We start from the raw sequence: 16275 nt of genomic DNA on the forward strand, positions 1-16275 counted from the left end.
CTGCTCCCGTTTGCACCTGTCCATATGTGTCAATGAACGATGTACATGCAACTCCATGTCTCAGGTGACATCTGGGCATTCAAATTTAAAAAAAAATAAGCAAAGCAAAATAAGCTTGATTCATGTAAGCAGAATATATTTTCTTAAAGAAACAAAAGCAATCCCCTTCCCAATAAACTCTGGACTAAAGGACCTTTTGCAGGTGATTTTATTGCTGCCTTTCTTTTTAATCTTGTTTTACTTTTAGTTATGGTTTTCTAGAAAGTGAGAATTATGTGTCTTCTAGCTCCCTGTTAATGGACATAAGTTTTTAATCAGTACGAGGAACTATGGAGCTGTAATGCCTTGGCTTGGTAGTACTTCCGTAATATGTCCGTGTAAACAAAATACTTCAGCAGTGACGCTTCCTAAACCACTTTGGAAAGTTAAATGAAGAAGTACTTACCAAATTCCTTTTCTGTGTTTGCAGGTCACTTGTCACCTCTGTAACTTTTATACCACAAGTTCCTGTATTTACAGCCTGTAGACTAGTACTGACCACGTCAAAGGCACTTCAAAGCTTGCTTTAGAACAAAAGTTGTTAGCTTTAAGTCCTGCGTAAAATTCAATGCTCTTGAACAATTTCATTGCAGGACATTGGATAATACCTACTATTGTAATATTAGCATTTTAAAAGTGAAAAGTTCTGGAGGATTTACTTTCTTCTAAAGTATTTCTAATCATTGTAGTTCGTGAGCAACTGCACAACTTGGCAGCAGCAGGCCTCTACAGCCAGCTAATGAAAATGTAATAAAAGTTGAAGTTCTTCATACATTCAAGGTCAATAAGGAATATTATGTGACCTTGAAAGGAATATTATGCATACTATTGCTGAAATAAGCTTGCTTTATTTCACTTGAAAAACCACCGAAAGAACCAGATGTCAGCAAGATAAGTCGTTTTGGCTTTCCAGAAAGAAGCACAATCTTTTCTGGATCTTGACAGCATCTTCAAACCTAGAGTTGAAGTTAATTTTGATACAGGGGATTTTAAATGTAATAGCATCTGAATTTAAATTATAGGGGAGAGAAAAGCATGTAAGTTTAATGACATCTTGTGTCTGCTGCTGATTATAGACTTTTATAAAGTTCATATTTACCTACTGGTTTTGGAACTGAGTAAGTTTGCTTTACTTTGAATTTCTGCTTGTACAATGTCTGTTTCTGTTTGTTGTGATATAGTTTGATTGAGGCACTAGGAAATTATTCTCCAAAGTAGCAGTGCATGTGGTCATGGGAGTTTCACTAAACAGTATTGAGTATGTTCCTTAAAGCAACCCCTCTTTCTAGAAACTACTTATGGTGTTACTTATAAGTTGCAAAAAGTTCAGGATGTTTTATTTCCTTCTGAGTGTGTTTTTATGAGGCAGATCTTACAGTGAAGAGTTGGTAGAAGTGCGTGAATGAAAACAGATTTCTCTCCTCCTGAAAGAGTTGTTTTTTTCCCAGCAACTGTGTTTAGCAATTTACTAGTATGATTTCCCAGTAAAAATCATAGTTAATTTGATCAGGTAATGAAGACATTTCTGATTTATGCTGGTGCAACAAAAAGTAATCGTTTGTGATTTCAGCTAGAAATGTTGAATGGCTGTTTTGGCTCTGCTGTATGACCTGGACCTTTCACAGATGGCACAGGGGAAGATACTGAAATTGATAGCTTTACAACTACACCACAGTGTTGCTTTTCAGAGGATTTTTCTTAGTAAACTTATCAACATTAGAGAGTGTGTGTGTGTGCGTGTCTGTGTGTGTGTGTGGACAAGCAGAATGACCTTACCATACATCTCCTCAGCACACTTCTTATCCTCAAGGCCTTTTTAGCAACAAAATTTGCAATGTGAATATACAACCATAAAAACTGCAGCAGAATATCCAAGGACACTGTTTTCCTAAATAATCTACACAGAAGTGACCTTCAGCATTACCAGTATTTGAAGAAGTTTGGACTCCTTCCTTCTTCTCTTTGATTTTTTTTTTCTTCCCATATTCTGGTTTCAGTAGACTAATAATGAAATACTCTGTTTTGCAGACAAGAAGCCCAAAGCTGTCCCAGAGCCCACAGCCCAATTTGGGTGACCAGACAGAACACCTCTCTGAAGCATCTGCGGATTCCTTAGAGGCCATGTCCGAGGGTGATTCTCCAACCCCCTTTTCGAGGGGCAGCCGCACGCGGGCAAGTCTTCCAGTTGTGCGGTCAGCAAACCAAACAAAGGAAAGATCTCTGGGTAAGAGCCTGCTTCAGGCCTGCTTTGCTCTGCTCTTAGCCTGTGTTTTCCACTTGTGGATTTAAAACAGGTTTTAAATAGTTTGGCATTAAAAAAAATAAAGAACTTTGGTAGCACACTATTTTTCATGTCAGGTTGTTCTTTGGAAATTAACGGAGTATGGGGTACCCTGTAACGTGGGGAAATGGTGAAATTACTTTCATAAGATCTGAAAGTGTGCTGAGAGCATAGTAGATATTCACGGAGAAAGATGCAGACCCTGACACAAAGTGCTGATTTATGGTTAAAACCTGATATTGCAAATACTTTTTGCCAAACCTGCACAGTATGATGCAGTAAACTTAGTACAAGATTGCACCCTCATTTTCAGAGAGGAGACACAGGCTTTTTCATTTTATCCTTTCTTCAAAGCCAGACTTAGTTGCAAGAAACCTAGAGATATCATTGCCTTAATAATCCAGCTTAGTGAAAACATTTGATATTTGCGTGGTGGTAGCTCCCCAGGCAGAGGATTTGAATGAATATGCTGATGGAGATGCCATTTACTTTGGGGCAATGCTCTTCTGTCTGCACGGTGACACGGGTGATGTGTTAGCACAGGTGGACAGCTCTGCTTCCCACGTTCTTCCCATATCTCAGGATTGGATTAAGCCCAGCTGTGAACCAGAGCTCCTTTTATGATGGTGGATTTTGTCCTGGAGACTGTGTTTAGCTGACAGATGGTAAGAGTAAAGGCTGTTCTTTTGAGGGAAGACACCAGAGGGCAGTTAAAGTGTTGTGGGAAAGCACGTAACTCATGTGTGGATTGCTGAGGAAGGCAGGTTTTGCTCAGAGATAATAAACTGAAATGTTGCTTTCTTGTAGGCTCATCTCCCAATATAGAGAGTGACATAAATTGAAGGCTGGACTGTAAATCATACCATGCTTGTAAGCTTGTCACGGTTGTTCCTCAATAATCTTGTTCCTCAATAGTCTAAGACAGTTTCTGTCAAGAGTATTATGATATCTAACAAACACAACAAATGTGAAGACAACAGGGCTGGAAGGGGTTCCTGTGGCCTCCAGAGCTGGCAACCACAGAGCAGTGGGGCAGGGAACAAGGTGCTGATCCCTGTCCATGTCTGTTCATGGACTGACACTGCTGCCCTTCCAAAGCCTGCTGGGCCACCAGTATGCCAGGCTTTTTGGGAAGAAATTTGGAAGACTTCAACTTGGACAAGACTTTTTAGTTTAGAGGTGTTTTCAAAAGCAAGTGTGTAGCATGTGTATGTTTACTATACATATAGAGGATTCATCTCTGCCTCATAAGTCACTGCTGACTAGGGCATTCTCAGCATGGCTTGCTTCACCTGGAGATTTTCTGGAAAACTTGTATTTGCTTCAGTGTAGTGTTAAGTAGATTGAGCCTTTGCATCCCTGTGCAACTCGTAGTCCACCCCCACTGCGTAGATTTTAGCTGGTGTTCAGTGATTACCCCAGCTCCCATAAGGTATCTCAGCTCTGAACTTCTGTTTCAGATATGAGCTGAGAACTGATAAACAGCTTTTGGGAAGTTTTTGGTTAGCATCAAAGGGGGTAGCCTGCCATACACCAATGCTTTGTGCAGTGTCTTCTCCCCCAAAAGGTGAACTAGAAATAACTTTCTCATAATTGGTGTGTACACATGAAGAGAATGTAGCAGTCCTGTTTCTGGAAAAAACTGAAGTGCTCATCACTGTGAATAAACCTGGTAAAGAAACATTACTAATTAGACCAAGAGTCTGCCTGATCCTGTATTTTGTCTCCAAGAGGGACCGTAGGTGCTAGTCTCAGTGGGAGTAAGAACAGAGCAAGCATGTCATAGAATCATGGAATCATAGAATCGGAATTGTTTGAGTTGAAAGGGACCTTAAAAATCATCTATTTCCAATCCCCCTGCCATAGGCAGGGACACGTTTTATTAAACCATGTTGCTCAGAGCCCTAAACACTTCCAGGGATGGGGTATCCACAGCTTCTCTGGGCTGTCTGTTCCAGTGCCTCACCACCCTCACAGTAAAGAACTTCCTCCTAATATCTAATCTAAATATACTCACTTTTAGTTCCAATCCACTCCCCCATTTCCTGTCACTACATGCTCTTGTAAAAAGTCCCTCTCCATCTTTCTTGTAGGCTCCCTTCAGGTACTGAAAGGCCACAATTAGGTCACCCTGAAACCTTCTCTCTTCCAGGCTGAACAAACCCAGTTCTCTCAGCATTTCCTCATATGAGAGGTGGGCCACCTCTAATCATCTTGGTGGCCTCTGGACTCAATCCAACAGGTCCATATCTTTCTTGTGTTGATGATTCCAGCACTCCAGGTGAGGTCTCACCAGAGTGGAGTAGAGGGGCAGAATCACCTCCCTCAACCATCTGGCCACACTTCTTTTGGTGCAGCCCAGGATACAACTGGCTTTCTGGGCTGTGAGCAGACATTGCTGGCTCGTGTCCAGTCTCTCATCCACCAGCACCCACAAGTCTTTCTCTGCAGGGCTGCTCTCGATCTCCTCATCCCCCAGCCTGTATTGATGGGGGGTTACCCTGATCCAGGGCACCTCACACTTGGTCTTGCTAAACCTCATGAGATTTTCATGGGCCCACTTCTTGAGCTTGTCCAGATCCCTCTGGATGGCATCCCATCCTTCAGGCGTGTCAACTGCTTGGTGTTATCTGTAAATTTGCTGGTGCACTCAATCTCTGCATCTGGTCCCAGTACTGAACCGTGAGGGATACCACTTCTCACTGATGTCCATTAGGACTCTGAGGCATTGACCACTACCCTCTGCATGTGACTGTCCAACCACTCTTATCCAGCTAACAGTCTACTCATCAAGTCCATCTCTCTCCAATTTAGAGAGGAGAATGTTGTGGGGGATCGTGCCACAGGCTCTACAGAAGAAGTCCAGATAAATGATGTTTGTAGCCCTTCTGTTGTCCACTGATGTAGTCACCCTTTTGTAGAAGGCCACTAGGTTGGTCAGACAGGACTTGCCCTTGGTGAAGCCGTGCTTGCTGTCCTGAATCACCCACCTGTCCTCCATGAGCCACACCATATATGTGTATGTATGACCCTTCTCCCAAGTGCTCTCGGCCTGAAGGTATCTTCAGTTTTGGGATTTCCTGGTGGTTTCCACCTGTGTAATAACCATCAAGACATGTCTCCTCCAGGTATTTGTTCAGTCTGCCTTTGATTCCATGTAAATTTTTCACATCTGCAAGAGTGCATCTGTGACTTTGGCAGCAAATTTCTGTTGGTTTACTGCCCAACCATTGCTTTCCTCTTGCGTTGTTTTGTATTTGTTTATCAGCTCTAAGTTATGCCCCCTTGTCCTTGTATTGGAAGTGACAGCAAACATCAGATGGCTATCTGCTTACCCCAGGCCATATCTGATTTTGTAGGCCTGTTATTTCCCTCAGGTCATCTCTTCTCCAGGCTGAGAAGTGCTGCTATAACCACTTGTTCCTCATCCAGAAACCATTTGATTATCATTGTTACCCTTCTTTGCACTTTTTGCTGTTCTGTAATGTCTCTCCTGAGATGAGAGGAGACTATAAATTCACTGTAAGTAGTTCACTCTTAAACCCTGTTTTTAGTGTCTGTTGCATGTACTGAAATGTGTTGTCCAGGGCCCAATGGAGGGCAGTCACATGAAGATGCACTATTTTGTTTAATGGCCAGGATTTCAGACCCTGCAAGGCACCTGTCTTTCATGTACTGAAGACGTGGCCCTGGCTTATCCCATCATGAACAGGCAAAATGTAGGAGAAAGAAAAAAAAACCAAGAACAACAGGGAAGCAATGTAATATGAAGCATTTCAGCCGAGACGTTTTAGATTTGAAATGAACAACATAAGCCTTTTCTCCATGTATTGCAGGAGAGGTCGCAGATATGTATATGGCTTAAGGGATCATCATACTAGCCAAATAGGAGGTAATATATTGTCATCACCCCACAATGTCTTTTTCCAGTTATTCCAGGAAATAATTAATAGCAAATAGTTCATTTTAAAAGATGGTCTAAAATTTATTCCAAACCAGTTCAGTTTTATATTATTATTATTCAGTGCATTCCTGTATAATAATGTCCTTTTCAATCTTTTCTACTGGTGTGTTCTGACAACACCATGAGCAATATTCTGAAACTTTACTTTTGAGACACTTTGCACTGTGTAGTCCTGTTAGGATTGGTTTTACTTCCAGCTGTACAAGGGGACTGTTTATTTTGAAAAACCAGTAAACTCTTTATAACTTCAATTTTAAAAGTGTCTTGAAAATATTTCTGTTAACGTGATTTTAAATAAGCTGTGTATAATCACCTCCCTTTCCATATCTAATTTTTTTTATTTAATATAATTTAAATACAAATTATGTTTTGATCCTCAGCCAACATAATTTCAGTGCAGAAAGTAACCAACTTTTGTGAATTTTTATTAATTTTACAGTGTATAATATCTCAATGCCATTTTTAAAAATCTATTTTCTTTTTGAAATTCTAATTGTTCTGTGGGTTCCTATTTTAATAGGTGCACATGAGTCACTTTGTTTTCAGTTGGTGGTCTGAATTAATGTGGAGCCTGAGAAGGAATAGCATAGTGCATTTTGGCTACCACACCCACCATCATGGGTTTGTCAGTCAGGACTAATCTAATAGGACATGGTATTCATGTGGAGTTGACCCAGAAAACGGTAGGGCCCGTTTCAATTATGGAATTTAAAATTTCAGCTACAGCTTTTGAAATGAAGGTCTTTCTTGGCTAAGAGGTCCATTGGAAATCAGCACTTGTCTCATCATTCTGCAGCCTGGAGACAAAGCAAGATACTAAAATAAATTAATTCACTGTGCAAGAGAAAATTAAGTGTATTTTAAAATATCTATTTGAAAGCTGGGAGTTTTTCCAGTGTGATAACTGTGGGAAAAAAATTATCTAGCAAAACTGTCAGAGCGAGAATAAGCTGAAACCTGGAAAGTGCTCAAAAGCTTTCAGCAAACTTCACTTGTAATTTGCCTGGAGGAAGCAGAACCTGACAAGCATCCAGTGAGTTTGCGCCAGCAGCCAGCCTGTGCCCGTGCTGCAGCTCCCTGCCATCCCTGCTCTGGTACTTCCACAACAAAATGAAGGCTGGCAAATATGTTCACTTGTCGTCTCTCATGTGGCACATCTGTCCAAAGGATGGGCAGGCACTGGCATCCTCTGACGGAGCGGCCAGGGCAGTTGGTGCAGTGGGTCACAGCCCTGAAGGGCAGGGTGTGATCACAACCTCCCATTGCAACAGACTGTGCTCCTACAGGATCGGGCTGTACATGCAGGGTTGGATTAAGGAAAAATGATGTACAGGGAGGGATTTCCATAAATACATGAGGATTTGTGTTTGAGAAGTGACTGAGGAGGATGAAGCTTTATGGCTCAAGGAATGCAATCATCTTCTCTGGGTACCTCAGCTGGGTTGCCTGGCCACTCTAGTCCAGATGAATAAGGAGCAGAGGATGACCAGGCTCCATGCTGGGAAACCTGTGCCTGAAGTTAGGTGGTATGGAAAGGCCCCTATAGAAATGTCTGAGCCTGCCAACATTTGCATTTTATTTGCCTTTGGAGGGATTACTTACAGGAGTAAAATTATACAAATACTTAAGGATTGGTGTGGAGAGGGTCTTAAGCAATCGTGAAGTATTCAGATTATTATTTATTAGCCCTTAAACCCCAGTTTTGGCAGGCACAGATATTGGTGTCTGATTAATTACTTTGCTGCCACCTTCTATGGAAATGCCATTACTGGTTGTAATGTAACACCTGGATCTTTTGTAGTATTTCTTACAGGTGTTTTATCAAAGCCTGTTAAAAAACAAAGTCATGACTGTAGTGACAATTTCACACATAGCAAAACCTTTGCAGGGAGAGGGATCATTTCTTGTCAGCTGGTGGTAAACATTACTCTTATGCAATATACTGTGACACACACAGAGATGTAAATGCTAAAGGTAGACATATATTATATTGAAGCTAATTAATTGTTATTAATTGTTATAAATTACTATTTATGAGCTAGAAATTAAAATAGGCATGTTCAATCTGACAGAAGATGTGTGAATGGCCATAGACCTTATATGAGAAGCCTGTGATTTGCTAGCAGTGCCCCTGCCCTCTCCAGTTCCTTGGGGCATGATTTAAGCCTAATGAAGTCAGCAAGAGCTTCAATTTAGTTCATGGGAGAGGAACTCCCTGGGAACTGCATTTCAAGTTAGGGCTGAGTATAGCTCTAATGTATTTAGTCATCTTAAAGAATTTTCCCCTATCTTGTCTTTTACAGTGTATGCAAAACAGCTAACATGCAAAAACATCATGTAAATGTTTGCTGTCATGGTCAGATAACTTAACAGGGACTGACAGGTCTATAGAAAAAAACAGCGTGAAACAACTAGTTCCAGTTAATGAATAGAAACACAGACCCTAAGAAATGACAATATTCTAGTGTAGCACAAATTTTCCTTCCAGCTTTTCTAGATTTTATCTTCTTTCAAATTTCTTCAAATATAGCTAAAGATTTTGGACTTGGAAAGAAAAAAGCATACATCTCTTACCTGAAATATTTTGTATCAAAAGAGCAAAAGAAGGTAAACAGTGATACCAACATATCATAGTTTTTTGTTTAATTTTTTGCCCCTACATGATTTGTGAAAGGCAGCTATGTGGAAGACTAAAATATGGGCCTCCTCAGGCTAGCACTTGTGCACGCAGTTATTGTTTACTTAACAGATTCTTCCTCCTATAATAAAATGTCTTGTGTGTGTACCTGAAAAAAATACTTCCAAGAAGCAAGATCTTATTTATTACATACTGTGTCAACAGAAGCACATTCTGTCTGCCACCAAAAGGCTGATATGCAGTATATTTTAGATGGTGCATCGCACTGGAGCTGAATTTTACTCCATTGCAACAGGTTGTATCAGCATGGATCTAATGGGTTCATTGCAGTGATGCTGGAGTAGAAGTTGTGCAGTGTGCTAAATAAAGTCATTAGCTGTGCAAGTCTGTCTGTCACTGCTATATCTATTAAATGTTTTTTGAATGAAGTCTTTATTTGAGCTGCAGTAGTACTAAAGGATCTTGACTAAAATGGTGCCTCACTGTGTTGGGTAATGCACATAGTGACAGAATACTCCTGTTGCAGGACCTTGCAACACTAATAAAGCAGAATGAAAAGTGGTGAAGATAATAGGAGAGGTAATTGAGAGGTAATTGTACAATCTGAGAAATTGAATAAAACTATGTGGAAGTAGCAGTGACTTTCCTTTTTACCCCAAATCATGCCCTCACAGAAGGTGCAATATCTTCATCCAGCTCTACCATTATGTCTTATTCTGATTTAGCAACAGCAGTTTGAGCTTTCAGCATTTGTGTCTGCTGGAAGAGGGCTTTGGCAGGTGGAATAGCTTGTACAGTCCAAACTACCCTTCAGAGGAAAGGTAGAACGCCAGATGGAGCTGTCCCTTGAGTTGTATCTAGCACAGGAGCTATCACTTGGACAAATCTGATCTAATTTTCATTTTAGGTAAAATTTGTAAGTCTACCTCTAGTACGGTAAGTCACACAAGCACCAGATCCTTCCGTTTGCACATGGGCATGCAAAGAAATAGTGCATTGTAAGAAGTGTTTGGCTAAACAAAAAAGCATAGCCTGTCCCTCAGTGCTGTCAGTGAATATAGGATTTGCTACCAGGGCTGACAGCAAGTCCCTGAATGAGGACAGCTCTTCAATTTAATCTTTGCTCCCAATGCTGTTTATGTATTTAGGTAGTGATTTTAATGCATGGTTACTGTACTGAGCCCAAGTTCAGATTTCTGGTCCCAAAAGGAAATAGTGTGATCTCTGTGGTATCATATAAGACTGTCTCCTGATTTTGTTCTCACTCTCTCTCTGTCTTCTACCTTTCTGGCTGTAGAGTAGCCCAATTCAAATAGGATAAGAGGATAATCACTGCATCAGAGGCTTGTTGATAGCCTGCTGATTAGGGTACTCTCTTGGGACAATAGAGGCAATGGTCTGAGCAACTCTCGAGATAGGAACCCTTCTGAATAATTTTTTAACTACTGAAATGCTTCATAAGAAACAGGCATTTGGTACCTTACTTTGCCCAATTACCTTCTGTACTGAATAGACCATCTGTGGGTATGAGGGCAGAGCAGGGGATGTTGTTTATCTTGACTTTAATAAAGGCCCTTCACATGTCTATCAGATCCTCCTTGTAGCCACATGGGGGAGGTAGGGGGTGCCTTCAGTGTGTGTAAGGTTTAATGCTTTAAAGTCTTACTGGCAGCTGGATTTCAGTTGTCTGCCTCAGGGCTGCACTCTGGGGCCAGTACTCGTTAACATCGGCAACCTGGTTGCTGGGATGGAATGAAACATCAGGAGGGTCAAGTCTGACACTAAGTTTGGGAGAGCATTTAGTGTACTGGATGGTCATACTCACTGGGACCCAGTGAGCTAGAGGAATGGGCTAGCAGGAATTTCATGAAGCTCCTCAGAGGCAGATGCAGTCTTTCAGCAGGGACAGAATAATCCTGTGAAACAACACAGGCAGGGACAGGCTGGTTTGGTAGCACCTTTGCAGAAATGACTTGGGGTCTGACAAGTGTATTAGCAGTGTGTCCTTGCAACAGTGAAAACTGCGTAGCTGGCTACAGGAAAAATTTAGCCAGCAGGTCAAGTGAAGTGGTTATTAAACCCTCTTCTCAAGGTTTATGAGGTTACACTGTGTCCAGTTTTGGTTCCCCGTTACAAAAAAGATAATGACAAACTGGAGTAAGTCTAGCAGATGGCCTCTTGGCATTCTTCTCCTCAGCTACACAAACTAAGGTCACAGGTCCAAGATCCTGTCTAATGTAGCCCGTGATGACATGACTTCACACAAAGTCAAGCTGCATGTTAGAGCCCACAAAGGTGAATTTCTGATGTGGTGCTTAACCAGATGTGCTCTTACGTGCTGATGGCTCAACCCCTAAATTTGCTAGTGACAGGAGTGAACTTTTTAGAAATGAAGTAAGTTTAGAAGTATTGAAGAGAATTCCTACTGAAAATACAGAAAATTTGGTAAATTGGGCAAAACTACAAAGGCATGCGTGGCCTGTATGTCTTTAATGCTTCATGGCTATGGAGTATTGAAATGGTTACATTCTACCCTTGAACTCATCACTTCTACCTGTTTTAGTGTTAAAACCCAGGGTTTATAAAAATACTCATCACTCAAATAATGTGTGTTTGATACAGCTGATTCATAGAAAGGAAATACAATTTGATAGGATCTCTCTTTCTTCATGTTTATTCAAAAGAACATGTATTCCAAGAAATTTATTGATGTTTTCATGTCTTTTTTTTTCTTCTGCCCCTTTAAAAGTTACTAGCAGAAATGCCCCATGTAAAATGCTCTCTTACAGTGTCCTTACATGCTTAACATATCTGCATAGTCTTTGGCAGACACATCCTTGGAAATTGTACTAGTCAGCTTGGCACCTTTGGCTGGGATCCAGCCATGGCTTAGTGCCCCCTTCAGAGGTTGGGCTCAGCTTCTGGTGGACAAAAGCAGAGCCTGTGTGGGCATGTCCTGTACCTGTGCATGTGTAGTTCTTTGATTTTACTGTGCTAAATTGGTGAACGTGAACTGGAGTAAACGCAGCGTAGCAGAGCCTATGGACCCTCTGAAAAACAGCTCTGGTACACATGAAATTTCTAGTTCATGTCACTGAGTTGTTCAGTTGTCTTTTTTATATTTTTTCATTTAGTATTGTAGGGGTTTTGTGTTCCAAGTTTGCTGACATTATTTTGTCAGTTAGGGGTATGAAAAAGTCATCTTGATGGTCAGTTGGGCTATTCTGTGGAATAGGATGTGATTATTGTCCAAAAAGTCATCCTGCCAGAATACTGATTTCCATCTGGGGAACTAGGTTAAACCGAAACGTTCCCTCAGACTCTCTAGATGGCAGAAGTAACTGTCTACATTTGATGGATTTGCTGACGTAGGTATATGGACAAAGTTGCCTTTTGGCCATAGACTATTTCATAGGTTTTATCAGGAATCAGATGGGGAAAATACCAGTTTTTCTTTAGGTGAAAAATGTCCATTTTCATTTTGCTTTTTACTTATTCTTAGCTAGCTAAATGTATCCATTTGTAGAAAAGTGCTAGTATTTGAGTTACAGTTAAAAATCCTTATTTCTCATAACACTTTGGTAGGTATTTTATGTGACTACTGAGTTTTCCATCTGTCTTTTTCATTAGGTATTGTAAGTCACTGTAAATAGCAGAGAAGAGTGAAACTGCAGAAGGGAGTAATACTGGACTAAACGAATCAGTTCCTGTTTTTGTTGAAATTGTTATCAAACAACACCTTGAGCAAATATCTTCAGAAAAAAATAAATAAAATAAGTAATTGATTTTATTTCATTAAAAGATGTACTTTTTGATTTTCTTAGTACTTGGAGAGAGCTAAGCACATTTATAGACATTTTCTTAATGTGGAGGACAGATTATCAGGAGGGAGTACTAGTGGAAGCTAGTACGAGAGCTTCGGGCTAGAAATACCACAAGGATCATGGCAGTGACCTCAGACTAGTTTAAACTGTGTGTGGTGAAATAGGAGAGTCAAGTCTTGAGGGTATGAAAAGTAAGAAATGCATATCGAGGAATTTCTTCCACACTGCAAGAGTTGTTACTGTAATAAACTTGTATCTGCATAACTTCTGCAGAATGTGGTGATATGTGTTTGCTCTGTTTATCTGATGGCTGAGGGGGAAGGGGGATGGGGAGCAGAGTACAATATGGGCCTATGCCACCCTTACAGTCTTAGAGATGACAATTTTGCCAAATAAAAATCAAAGAAAAATTGGAAGTATCTTGGAATTTTAGTAAAAAAAAATAAAATTGTAAACTGGACTTTTGAGGAAAAACCTGGCAGTTTTTTATTGTGATCCCCTTTGGATTGTCCTGAAGTGTCCCAACAAAAATAGCTATTGTTGCAATTTTAAAGGTTATCCTTAGTTTTTAAAACTGATGCAAGTCTCAACTAATGATTTGACATAAATATGAGGAAGAAACAAGGGTGCTTTTTCTCAACTTTTGCTTGTTAGCATTGCTGCTGACTTCAGTGTGAGGGAATGTTCAGGCAGAGACAGCGATTCAATGGACTTACAGTGGAAGATCAAGCTAAACCAGTATGAAAAGACAAAGCTTGCCCATCATCTCAAAAAGATATGGTTAACTGATGGTTAGGCAAAGAATGAAACTAATCTAATGACAACATTTTACCCCTGTTTTAGTTATACCCTGCTTTGCACTTTGAACTTAAATTCCAGAGCTCCCAATGCATCCAGGTTTTGGCTGCTATAGTCCAACCAGCTTTACTCATTACTGGAACTTTTCAAATTGGACACAAAATTTCCAAAGGCTACATTGAGTGACTGTGTTGGAAGAGAGTAGCAGTAGTTTCTGGGTCTTTGGGAAGGTTTCAATGCTCCAGTGCCCAAGCATCCAGCATCAGCCAAATACAGACATTATCATCAGTTAATCCTTCTCTTCAGATGGGAGCCCATGGATTAAGGTTGCCAAATGTCAGTAAGATATTTCAGTGCAAAAATTTGCAAGACATCTTGCCTACACAGAGGATGTCCTGTAGCTTCACAGAAAAGAAACTTGTGAACTCAAATTTAAGCTTTAACTGTATTTTATTTTGTAACACTGAGGAGTTATTTAACTTATCTGCCTCAGTTTTCTCTTCTTCATTATAAGATAATTCTGAGAGGATTATGTGAGTACCAGTATTTTTCAATTTAAAATTCATCATGTAAGTGAATTAACTGATATTCATAAAGGTCACAGAAGAGGATACAATCCTGTTTGTTTACTTATTCTTGATTTATCACATATTTAACTTTTCTTTCTGTTGTGTGCTTTGTGTTTTTCCTCTCTTAAATAACAATTTCTAAGGATAACTCTTGTTCTTTAAACAAAAGCAAGTTGTGATTAAAGCTCTTCTAAGCATCTAAGCTGCCCTGCACCAAGATCATTGTTAGCAATATAACCATGACAACATGGTGCTTAGTCAGCGTTGGGTCAGCACCGTGTATGCGATGGAGGCGCTGAGAGAAGTGAGCTGGGCGGTGTCCTGCTGCCTGCATAACATTAGCTTTTGCCATAAGGAGCAAACCTTTTCCAGTTGTAACTAAGGAGTTATGGTCTTATTGATATGGTACTGTGACAACCCATTTTGGTTGTGCAGCTCCGTGCTCTAAAGCCAGCCTAGACCCTGTGAGTTCAGGCAAGGTTCACCATTTCACTCTGTGGGCATGTCCTCACTTCCCAAGTGGGTTTTGCAGCCCAGAGGCAGTATCTGAGCTGAACACCTTCTCTGGATCTGGTGCAGCCACAGCATGGGCAGCTCTCAGAGCTGTGCTGGCTGGGCTAAGGGCACAGGGCTGCTGCACTGGGCACCCCTCAACCCAGCACTGTTGGGCTCAACCCTGCCCAAATCAGATTAACAGTGCATCCTTCATTGCACTGTGTTGCATTTCATGTAGGTCATCCCTGGGAGAAATGGCAAAACATTTTGCAAGTCCTGTCACTGACCCTTGGTAAAGGGGCACCAGAAAGTACTGTGTTTTGAAAGAGCTCTCTATGTAGGGAAAGAAAGGGCAATCATGTGGTGTGTTCACAGGATCATCATCAGGTCTGGGTTTCATCTGGGCTTGTAAACCTTTCTTTGAACACGCCCTTTTGCCTCTTGGGTGTTTAATTTCCCCTTCTATAAAACATACTTCTTTGTTGACAGGAATGTTGTGAAGCAATTTGTAAAATAGTTTTACGTTACTAGGGCCTACATGTAAACGTTTTCTGCTGTGGCCTGTGTTTAAGTCTGTGGTCTGTTGCCCATAGGGTGAAGAACGATCAGAAATTCCAGAGGTATTTCTGAAACTAAGTTATACCAGCGTGACAAAAGCTTAACATTGCAGTTTGCCTTGTAGCTGTAGGACAGAAAAGGACTGGAAGTGGGAGCTACAGCATTGTCTGACATGCCCTTTCAGAACAGTTATATGGTGTTGTTTCCTCGTTCACACTCATCTTCATGCCTGTTGTCCTAGAGTAGCAGGGCATTTCTTAGTCCTCTGTGTTGCACAAAACAGGGCACAACCTTCATGTTTCAGGTGAATCCATTGTAACAGAAGCATAAATGCAAGAGGGACTCCAGGGTACATGGAGACATGAACATCCCTTGTGTTTAACTGTCGTTCCAGCAGCTTTGCTGACATATGTGCTAATAAAAACTGTGCCTGAGTTATATTCTATTTCTTCTTGCTTTAATCTCCATGGGAGTGATTTTTTAGCTGAAGGTAAAACACACCTCAGAGCTCCAGCAGCTTCCATGAAGTAGGGCCTGTGGGTATTGACAGTGTTCAGAATTTCAACCGGGCAATGTGTGGGAGAAAAATAATGTCAGTGACTTAAACTAATGAATTTTGAGTCTCTTTGTCATGCTCAAAAGGGATTTTTAGAAGTGAGCAGTTAGTTCTGTCAAATAGAAAATGCCCTAAAGCATTGCTATATCATGATATGGATCAGACAACTCAAGAGGAAAGGCAGTAAGTTTTTTTAAGGGCATGTGATTTAAGAGAGAATAAAGACAAAAAGAATTTATTATGCCTTTGAAAATGTCTTTTTCCCCTACAGTGAGATTGGGCCCAAAACATTTCTCCAAGTTGAATATTTAAACTGTCTATTTTAAGACATAACATACATATTTGCTTTGAAAATCCAAGACTCAAGGACAACTATAAATTTGTTTTGGATCAATATTTTGTAGGAGCATTGGGGCATAGGCAAAGTCAAGACTATTCTGAAATGATTTAGACTTGTGTATAAGGAAGATTTTTCAACTCTACCATTTATTTTGTGTTAATGGTTTCAGTAGCTCAATATTCAGCATGTTTTTAGTGGTCTGAAATGCAAACC

General features: G+C 40.5%; 1 protein-coding gene across 17 annotated transcripts in view; it reads left to right on the forward strand.

Moving 5' to 3' along the window:
- Positions 1–16275, forward strand: part of KIAA1217 (KIAA1217 ortholog) — a 335939-nt gene that overhangs the window by 239631 nt on the left and 80033 nt on the right. For all 17 annotated transcript variants that reach the window (XR_001920999.3, XM_018075554.1, XM_018075544.1 and 14 more), the window contains one exon: positions 2068–2263. Coding sequence is in view for 16 of the 17 variants with exons in the window: in XM_018075554.1 (XP_017931043.1) it covers positions 2068–2263 (196 nt within the window). In the remaining variant the exon portion in view is untranslated. The remainder of the gene's footprint in view (positions 1–2067; positions 2264–16275) is intronic.

Source organism: Manacus vitellinus, unplaced genomic scaffold, assembly GCF_001715985.3.
Source record: "Manacus vitellinus isolate BGI_N305 unplaced genomic scaffold, ASM171598v3 scaffold_3_pilon, whole genome shotgun sequence".
In the NCBI taxonomy this organism is placed as follows: Eukaryota; Metazoa; Chordata; class Aves; order Passeriformes; family Pipridae; genus Manacus; species Manacus vitellinus.